Source organism: Emys orbicularis, chromosome 3, assembly GCF_028017835.1.
Source record: "Emys orbicularis isolate rEmyOrb1 chromosome 3, rEmyOrb1.hap1, whole genome shotgun sequence".
NCBI lineage: Eukaryota > Metazoa > Chordata > Testudines > Emydidae > Emys > Emys orbicularis.
The window spans coordinates 13,770,204-13,780,407 of NC_088685.1; the positions used below are offsets into that span (position 1 = coordinate 13,770,204).

The window sequence follows — 10,204 nt, forward strand, 5'->3', positions numbered from 1 at the left end:
TGTGTATTTTCAGCGCTGCCAGCCCATCGCATGTGGGGTTAATGGCAGGTACATAAGCGTTGCTTTTCGGTACTTCACATACTGTGATTCTTTACATTGTGTTTAATAAAGGCATGTACAGCTATGCTAAGAGGCGCTCTTGCAAAAAATGAGCCCAAGGGTCTCATCCTGTAATGAGCTCTGGCCAGGAGTGAATGAGGATCCATTCGGGGGAGCTCATTACACTATAGGTGTATGGCTGAATGAAGTTGAATGGTTCAGTTTACTATAATGATCCAAGGCTAATCTTATTTAGTGTGTCCATTGATCTCAAAGCTCTTTACTAAGGCTAGGTCTACACTGCAGCGGGGTTCCGACCTAAGATACGCAACTTCAGCTACGTGAATACCGTAGCTGAAGTTGCGTATTTTAGGTCGGCTTACCTAGCGGTGAGGACGCGGGAAAGTCGACCGCTGCCGCGCTGCCGCCGACTCCGCTGCCGCCTCCTGCCGAGGTGGATTTCCGGAGTCGACGGCAGAGGGATCAGGGATCGATTTTACCGCGTCTTCACTAGACGCGGTAAGTCGATCCCCGAAAAACCGATTGCTACCCGCCGGATCGGCGGGTAGTGAAGACAAAGCCTAAGAAAGGGCAATCTTATTATCCCCATTTTACAGATAGAGAAACTGAGGCAGAGAGTGAAATTATTTGCCTAACATAACCCAGCAGGCAGGGGGTAGAGCCAGGAGCAGAACCCAAGTCTCATAAGTCCCAGGCCAGGGCTCTAACCACTAGGCTCCATTGCCTGGCTGTTCAGCTATTCCTCTCTGCCCTCTTTGCTCTTCATTGCTCCCCTCTAGTCCATCCAAAATGCAGCTGCTAACATTATTTCCCCCAGCCATCTGCTTCACACCTCTATTCAGATACCTTCAGTGGCTCCATCTCGCCCACCAGAGCAAGCTCAATGCCCTCATCCTACCTTCAAGTCCTGGCAAAACTTGGCCCGAGCCCACAGCTTGTATCTGATGTCTTAGCTCCAGGTGATACTTTGCCAAGGATGGCAGTCTTGAGGGCTCCTTTACTAGGATCCTCTATGCATGGCATGACCTTCCAATGCCGGGACCCCAGGCCCATTCAGAACCCTTGCCCAGAAACACTAACCCAGGGCAAATGCCCTCTCAAGCATAATGTATGCATAAAGGGAAGTTGACAAGGCTTTCTTTCTTGGTCATCCCCCTGACCATCCCCAGCCCCTGAGGGATCATATACCCCATCATAGAGTCAAAGAGAATGCACATGTTTTATTTTAACAAATTTTCAATTATATGTTTTGGGTTTTTTGCAATATTCATGAATCTCATAGATATGAATTACATGCAAAACCCCCCTGAAATAAACAACATTATTTAAGGTTGCCAAATCGAGCACTCAGAAAGTAGGAAATACAAGAATTAAGGTTGCTTGTTCAGACTTAATGTGGTCCTCCCTTTTTTTTTATTATATGGAGATAGACCTATCTTACAGAACTAGAAGGGTCATTGAGTCCAGTTCTCTGCTTTCACAGCAGAACCATGTACTGTCCCTGACAGATTTTTGCCCCAGATCCCTAAATGGTCCCCTCAAAGATTGAACTCACAACCCTGGATTTAGGAGGCCAATGCTCAAACCACTGAGCTATCCCTTCCTTGTATCTGCACGTGCATTATGAAAAAGACTTTAATTATGTGATCACATACTATTTTTTTCCACAGACTCCTGCCTCATTCAGTGTGAGGATAGATAAGTCATTCAATATTTCGATTTCTCCTCATTGTTCAATGTGAACCCTGCCCAGAAGACTGAATCACTAAGTGCCTCCCAGGCTTTTCTATGCTGATCGTCACAATAGTATCTGAGTGCTCTACAAACATCAATTCATATATTTTTTACAATCCCCGCTCTGAGATGAGGGGCTGGTATTATCCCCATTTGATAGATGAGAAACTGAAGCATACATTTTGAGTGCCCAGTTTGAGGTGCTTCGGGAACCTCATTTTTCAGGGTACTTATCATTGTATAGCACCCTACATGGTCAAAACAGTTCCCATTGACTTCAGCTGCAGCTATGCATGCTCAGCACTTCTGCAAATCGGACTGCAGGACCCAGAAAATAAGGCACACGCAGTTAGTAACCACCTGGGAAAAGTTTGGTTTAAGTGACTTGCCCAGCACCACACAGGAACTCTATGGCAGAGGAAGGGATAGCCTCCAGTTCTCCAGGGCAGCATTTAACTGCCTTAACCATGAGACTATCCTTTCTCTTCCTGCAATCACCTCCCTTATTCACTGCACACCTTCCAGCTTCTGTAACAAAGGAGGATGGGGTCCTGCAGAGAAGTCTCCTTCACTACACAGTCCTGATTCATCCCCAGAGCAGGTCCATCCTGAGCATTGAAAGAGGCAGAGGTCCTGGGAAAAAGAGTACTATGTGACCATGTAACTAAAGACTGTATCATAATATGTATGCACAAGGGGGTGAATTAAGGTTGTACAAGTTACTTGTCCAGCAAGTTCCAGTCTTTTCCCCTATCCAGTCTCCTTGCCCAACCATTCCCCATTCCCACAACACACTCCTGGCTCCTTGTCCTACCAGTCCCAGTTCCCTGCCCTCCCAATCCATCTTTCTCCCCCTTGGCCTCCAGTCACCCCCCCACCCATGTTCTCCATCAGCTCCCAGTCTCCCTACCCAGGCTTCTTGTCCAATCTCGGTGTTTCCACCTCCCCTGGTGCCTTGTCCCAGTCTCTTTGCCCAGCCAGTCCCAGTTCTCCCTTTGCACTCTGGCTCCTTGTCAGATCTGGCTCCTTGTCAGATCTGTCTCTCCTCGCCCACCTCTTTCTCCCCACCCCACTGGTTCCCAGTTCCAGACTCTGCAATGGCCCCTCCTCCAATCTCAGTATCCCCCATTTCCATCCCCAGCTTCCAGTCCCAGTCTCCTTGCCCAGTCAATCCCACTCTCCTCCCAACTCCAAGTTTCCTTCTCTCCCTCACACTAGCCACCAATCCAAGTCTTCCTCCATCCCAGCTTCTTGTCCCAATCTACTTCCCACACCTTCCCCTCCTAGGTCCAGCTCTTGTCCCCTCTGCATTTGAACCAGGTGACTTCCTCTTCCACACCGCCTGGTTGCCAGCAGAGAAGTAACTGAGAGCATAGCAGAGGCAGGCTCCATGCTCTCATTCTGGTGCCTGGCCCCACCTTGGCCCAGAGCAGCCATTACAGGAAAAGTCCAGCTTGGCCCATGTAGCCCTGAGCTGGAAGGACCATACTTAATCACTTTGTGGGGATGTGCAGTCTGGGCAATGCTACTAGGACCTGAGAGACGCGCCAACATGTGCAGTGAGGACAGAATCCTCAGAGATTTTATTGGCTCAGCTCTGAGAAGTCTCTACGGAGCCTGTGGGAACTGGAGTTTTTCAAAGGCTTATAATTTGGTCAAATTTGGGAAGATTTTCATGGGAACCCCTGACACAAAGACCACCCCATGCCAAATTTCAAGTCCTTGCTCCAAGAGCTTTCCAAAGGAATTTTTTTATCATGGACAAAACAAAATACTTTCTCCTAGTCTCAGAAATGAGTCAGGAATATAACCTAGTCTCCAGTGCCTTTAACCACAAGGGAACATCCTTTCTTGTCTTGTAGCCTGCAGCCCCATGCACTGTCCATCCTGTGCACAGAATGAGGCAGGGGAACTGTAGAAGAAATAGCAAGTGATCATGTAGTTAAAGACTGTATTGTCATGCCCATGTCTTAATGTTCTTTTATGTAGATTTTTGTAGGCAGTATATAGGTCTGTCTGCATAGGTGCGTGTGTTTGTGGCGTACGCGTGGAGAGAGAATTGACTAATATGAAGACAGAAAAATGCTGACAACACAAGTGCAAAAACGGATGGCACCATTCTACATCTCTTTAGGGCTATTTTATCTCTTATTTATCACTTTATCTGCATCTGATCAGTTGGGCTGGGATTCCGATGTCTGGGTAGTTGGTTCATCACATGTATTTTCCTTTCTGCCTCTCACCCTGTGACAGAATACGGATGTGACATAGAAAACGTCAAATGACCCAGAACCACAAGTAAGGGCAGGGAAGCCACCTCTTTGCTGCAATGGAAATGATGGGAGTGATTGAAAACCATTATAAAAAGGAGCTGTCGCTGGGCTGATAGATATATTCAGGTTGAAAGACCTCCTGCGGAAGGATACTCACCACTGGCCTCAGACAGTCCAGATCTGCAGCAGAAGAGAGATCGCGATGGCTTTTGCAAGACACCCCTCACTGGTGAGTACTTTTATTTAACCCAGGTGGCCACTGGTTAAATAAATAAAATCTCACTTCTTCGGAAACCAAGGGCTAAGGTGACTGTCCGTTCCGTTTTTAAAGGGACAGTCCCATTTTTGGGGACTTTTTCTTATATAGGCACCTATTACCCCCCCCACCCCCTGTCCCATTTTTTCACAGTTGCTATCTGGTCACCCTACCAAGGGCCCCCTTATGCCAGTGCTGCTTATGAATGACTCCTCTTGCCTGCAGTGGGAGCTACTCACAGGCAGCGTGGTTAAGCCCTCGAGCAGTGGGACGAGTTTGGGATTTTCTTTAAAGCTTTCCCAAGTGGATTTAGTGCTGGATTGACAGCCCTGGGGGACTTACCGCTGCCATGTCTCCACCAGAGAGGGGCTACAGCTCAGGCAGTGGCAGTGCAAGCTGCCCTTTGCTGTTTCAATAACGTACCCAAGCCTGTTCTGAGAGGAGCCCTTCCGAGGGGGACAGGATTGTGCATTATTGTTATTTAGTTGTAATGACAGTGCCACTTACTGGCCCGGATTGGGAGTGGCACTGTATAAGTTCATCGATAGAGACAGTATTGGGACTGAGTGAGGGCTCTGAGTGACTACAGAGAATTCTTTCCCAGGTGTCTGGCTGGTGGATCTTGCCGGCATGCTCGGGATCAAATTAATCCCCATATTTGGGGTCGGGAAGGAATTTTCCCCTGGGTCAGATTGGAAGAGACTCTCAGTTTTTTTTCACCTTCCTCTGCAGCATGGGGCCCGGGTCACTTGCAGGTTTAAACGAGTGTAAATGGTGGATTCTCTGTAACTTGAAATCTTTAAACCATGATTTGAGGACGTCAGTAACTCCGCCAGAGGTTAGAGGTCGATTCCAGGAGTGGGTGGGTGAGGTTCCGTGGCCTGCAATGTGCAGCAGGTCAGACTTAGATGATCATGATGGTCTTTACTGGCCTTAAAGTCTATGAGTCCCTGCCTCGAACAGCTTAAGGTCTAAGCAGACAAAGTCTGGGTGGGGAAAGAGAAGCTGAAAGGAAGGCGGTGATTTGCCCAAGGACACAAAGCAGCTCAGTGTCAGAGCTGAGAACAGAACCCTGACTCTCAGCTCAGTGCTCTTATCCACTGATTTTTCAAAAGGGCTGTGTACCCAGGGGAGTCAATGCGAGCCTGATTTAGCTATGCAAAGCTTCAGCGAGGCAGGCACCTCTTCCCGCAGTGCTGCCACAGCAGCTCAGCTGTGACTGTCCCTCTGTTGGGTTGCCGGGCATGCTTAGTCCTTGGCACCTGCCCGGATGCTGTGTTGCCCCATCACCTGGCTGTAACCTTTGACTAATGTGGGTTTGAATCCTGTCTTCAATAGGAATGTGTCTGGGTTTTCCCCTTGCACAGCCCGTGATAGCATCAGCACCCTTGCAACGTTCGCTCTTCTGTTGCATCAGCGTCTCAGCTTTCACTCAAAAGAAAAAGAGTGTGTCCAGCGTAGCGAAGCTTGAGCTCATGAAATGAGTGCACCCCACCCCCAACCTCCCCCAAACAGAAGCCAAATCAAAAGCGGCCAATAATAATAATACTTTTTTTTTTTAAATCTCATGACTGCCGGGGCCTGACCCATGATTGCCGAGTGCTTTGGGATGGCAGTGGTGTCTTTGTGTGTGCCACAAAACCGCTGGCATGATTGCCAGCTCTGCCAAAGGCAGGCTGGGGGCTGGAAAAGAAGGGGGTATTTCCTCCAGCTCAGCGCTGAGTTCCTTTGGCAGAGCAGCACCACAGCTGAGGATTTAGCCTAGCAGGGACTGTTGCAGGTCAGGAGTGTGAGGCTGGGGCAGGGTTGTCTGGGCTTGACAGAGCTGGGGATGCTACGTGCCAGTCAGAGCTGATGTGCTGGGGCAGAGAAGTGTTGAAGAAACACCTGCCTCTCTGAAGCTTAGCTTAACCCTGAGCATCAATTGGGCTCTCCCTGATTGCTGGGGCACTTTGGAGAATCAGGTCCCTCAGCGTGGGTTTAAAAGCTTAGCCTTGTACTCCCCCTTTTGAAAGCTTCAGCCAAGAGAGAACGAGCAGCATTCCTCAGGTGCCCGTGTGTGATATAACCTTCCCAGGAGCGGTTCGATCGCCTGAATCTTCAGCCTCGAATTTGATCCAAACCTGCTCACCCAGTGCTCATTTCACGTCCCGGGCCATGTGTAGACATGGATCTGCAGCCAATCCCCCCGAGCTGAACACCCCTGGACTTTGGGAAACGATCGGATCAGAACGATCCAGGCCTGGACCCAAACCCAACCTTTGTGGAGCTGGCTTTCTCTGATCCTTACTTTTCTGCTTACCAGAGACAGAGATTTTCTTTGGCTGGTCCGTCTCTCATTGGCTTGGACTTGCTCCCGTTGCCTTTACCCTGCTTAGAGCGCCACCATCTGATTCCATTGTTTGTCCTTAGCTTTGCTCCTTGTGATGGTGTCCACCTCCCCCCTGGCTGGATTTCACTGTGCCCTCCTCCCCAGCATTTCCAATGTTTAGCTGAGTCCTTGGAACCCCCTGCATGCCCAGAGAGACCAGGGAAAATGGACTGGACTTTGCATTGCAAAGTACTGTACCAGATGCAGTACAAGGCAGTGGGGGAAAGGGAGACGTGCAAAAGAGACTGGGACAATGCAAGTGGGCAGCTGTGGCCTTCTGGATTGAGCTAGGGAGTCAAGCATCCTGGGTTCTATTTCTGCCAGCGCTGGCTTTGGGCAAGTCACTGTAGCCAAAATGTTCAAATGTGGGTGTCTAAAGTTAGGCACCTACATCCATATTTAGGCCCGATTTTCCAGAGGTGCGGAGCGTCTAGCTGCTTCTCTTCCATATCCAGCCTTGTGCATCCTAGCCTGATAATAATCAACCCCCAAGAGCAGGACCTGTCATTGCTCTTAGAAGAGGCTTAGTGCAAATATTTATTTTAAAGACAAAGATAACCATAAAAAAAAAGATTTCCTTGAAAACTCTGGGCGCTGTCCACTTTTGAATTGTCTTCCACTGGAAGCAGCATAAGCCTCTACTGCTGTGCTGGACAGTATGTTATACCCAGCTGAGCTAGAGTTGCGGGCGAATGGTAACCATAATCCAGCGCTGATTCCCCAGGATGGATGAATTGGCCTTCTCTCTAAAATCACTATTCACCAGGCTTCACTTGTGCTTTGCTCTTCCTTTCACGATTCACAAGAAATTCCCGAGTGAGGTGTCACTGGAGCTGTTTGGTGCCCTCGTCAATTCCAAACTCTGCTCTGAATAGAATGAAGAAAGCTGTTTCTCTCTTTCAGTTCAGGACACTGCTGCTAGTGCTGATCCTGGTGCTCTCGGCTAAGAATTCAGCCCATGGGAGGGCTCTACGGACTGTACCCAACAAGGAAGGAGGCTCTAATGAGAGAGTGAGCGACGGCTGCCCGCCCCAAAAGAATTCCAGATTCCCTCTAAGTGTGAAAGTCAACATACACATCAGCAGCTCCAGTCATGCAATCAGAGTGGCTCATGATGTCAGGAACCGGTCTATATCTCCTTGGGATTACAGGTAACACACACATCCCCATTGGCTTGAAATGCACTGGCCACGCTGCACTGCACAGTTATCTGCATGTTCCCATCGGAAACAAGAAGGTCTTTGCAGGGAGGGTGCAAGGATGTTTCGCACCCTAGGCGAAACTTACCCCTTGCGCCCCCCCCCCCCCGAGCCCTGTGGCAGCTCTCCGCCACCCCCCTCCGCCCTAAGGTGCACCCCACGCGGCAGCTCCCCACCCCCCCTCTGCTATGAGGTGCCCTCCCCCCGCAGCAGCTTCCCCCTGGCCCGGGGAGCCGTGTGGCAGCTCCCCGCACCAGTTCACCTCGGCTCTGCCTCCTCCCCCGAGCACGCCATCGCCGCTCCACTTCTCCTGCCTCCCAGGTGTGCGGCGCCAATCAGCTGTTTGGCGCCGCAAGCCTGGGAGGGAGAGAAGCAGAGCAGGGCGGCGCACTCAGGGGAGGAAGCGGAGCAGAGGTGAGCTGGGGCGGGGAGCGGTTCCCCTGCGTGCCACCCCCCCCTTACTTGCTGCAGGCGGCCCTCCCTGCGCCCCCCTGCCCCAAAATGCCGCCGACGACCGGGGTGGCCGAAGATCCGGCCGCCGCGGTCACCGCCAAAGGACCCGAAATGCCGCCTCCCAAATGCTAGTGCCCTAGGCAACCGCCTAGGTCGCCTAATGGGTTGCACCGGCCCTGGATCTTTGTGTCCTTTCAGCATTTACAAAGGGTATTGGGTGAATTTGCCATGGAACTCCACTAGGTGTCCTCAGCCAGAGCCCTGCTACATTTATCTGGTACAGAGGAATTATAAACACTCTCCTAAATTTTCAGCCATTTCTAGGAAATCACTCTAAAATAAATAACACAGGGTGACTCCTTTTACCTTGTCTCCTAATGAGGATCAGTAGGCATGTAATGGGGCAAAGAGGATAAAAATATAAAATGAATAGAAGGAAGTATCTTTTTCACAGTTCATAATGAACCTAGGAAACTCACTGCTACAGGATATTCTCACCCCTGTTGGAGACAGGATCCTGGGCTAGATAGCCATTGGTCTGATCTGGTATGGTCACGCCAATATTCCTATTCTCGGGGCAAATTTACAGTAAACATAGCCATGTCCAGAACTAAGAATAGCATCTGTCTATTTATTAAGTAGAATAAAATTACAAGGCCTATCAATCTGTTTGCTTCGGGCTAAAAGTTGATCACTAGGAACATCCTGCATTGACCTCATTTGGAAATAGGGTGACCAGTTGTCCCGATATTTGGGGCTTCGCCTTATTGCCTTCCACCCCCATCCTGATTTTTCACACTTGCTATCTGGTCACCCCATTTGGAAATAGGTTATTGAATGAGAAAAAACACTGATCTGTTGAGCGATTCATGGAGGAGACTCAGACCCTGCTGATCTGCATTGTCCTCCGAGGAATAGCGGTGTAACAGAATTCATTCTCTTTGTGTCTTGATTCACAGCATTACCAAGGATCCCAACCGGTTCCCCGAAGTGATCGCTGAGGCCAAGTGTCGCCATTCAAGCTGCGTGAATGCCTTGGGGCAGGAGGACTACAGCATGAACTCCGTCCCCATCCAGCAGGAGATCCTCGTTCTCCGACGGGAGCAGAGAGGCTGCCAGCATGCCTACCGGCTGGAGAAGCAGTTCATCACCGTAGGCTGTACCTGCGTTCTGCCTGTTCTCCGACATCAGTCCTAAGAGGGTCAGGACAAGGAAGACACATGGACAGCTTGCCGATGTAACAAACGACATGTGTAACAAATTCGTGATTACTCTGATCTGTCAGATCCTCATGAAATTTAACCTGACTTTTCAATACAAAATCAGGGGGAGGGGTAGGGGGAATTTTTTCCAGTGCTGATTATTATTGTTATTAATTAATATTTACATTATGGTAGGGCCTCCAGGCTCTGATCATGGGTCCCATTGTGCTAGGTGCTGTACTGACATAAAAGTAGAAATGGACCATGCCCTGAAGAGCTTACAGTCTGAGAAGACAAGCAACATACAAAAGGAAGGGAAGCAGGAGATGTAAATTCTGATTTGTGAGAGAGCACAACTCTATTCCCAAATCATTTTGTGCGTGTCCATGTCAGTATCTGACATAGAAAACTGAAAATCAATGCAAGACTAGTTGTACACTAGAAAGAATTTGCCAGGACACCCTCCTAAATGCTTTTGCCCGTATAGCTTATACTGGTTCAGCAAGGGAAATGAACTATACTGGCCAATGCACCTTTATGCTGATATAACTGCATCTATACTAGGGCTTTTTCTTATAGAAATATTGCAAAAAAAAATCCCACCTCTAATCGACTTTGCTATACCAGCAACTGTTTCTAGTGTAGCGCTGACTAAG

General features: G+C 49.3%; 1 protein-coding gene across 1 annotated transcript; it reads left to right on the forward strand.

Moving 5' to 3' along the window:
- The first annotated feature begins 4,269 nt into the window (after positions 1-4,269).
- Positions 4,270-9,543, forward strand: LOC135876592 (interleukin-17F-like). Its single transcript, XM_065401858.1, has 3 exons — positions 4,270-4,296; positions 7,598-7,845; positions 9,306-9,543. Exons 1-3 carry the CDS (start codon positions 4,270-4,272, stop codon positions 9,541-9,543), a joined length of 513 nt encoding a protein of 170 aa, XP_065257930.1.
- Positions 9,544-10,204: the final 661 nt, after the last annotated feature.

Coding starts and splice junctions, on each gene's coding strand:
- LOC135876592 (XM_065401858.1), top strand. CDS start 4,270: ATGGCTTTTGCAAGACACCCCTCACTG. Junction 4,297..7,597: donor TTGCAAGACACCCCTCACTG/GTGAGTACTTTT, acceptor TCTCTCTTTCAG/TTCAGGACACTGCTGCTAGT. Junction 7,846..9,305: donor ATATCTCCTTGGGATTACAG/GTAACACACACA, acceptor CTTGATTCACAG/CATTACCAAGGATCCCAACC.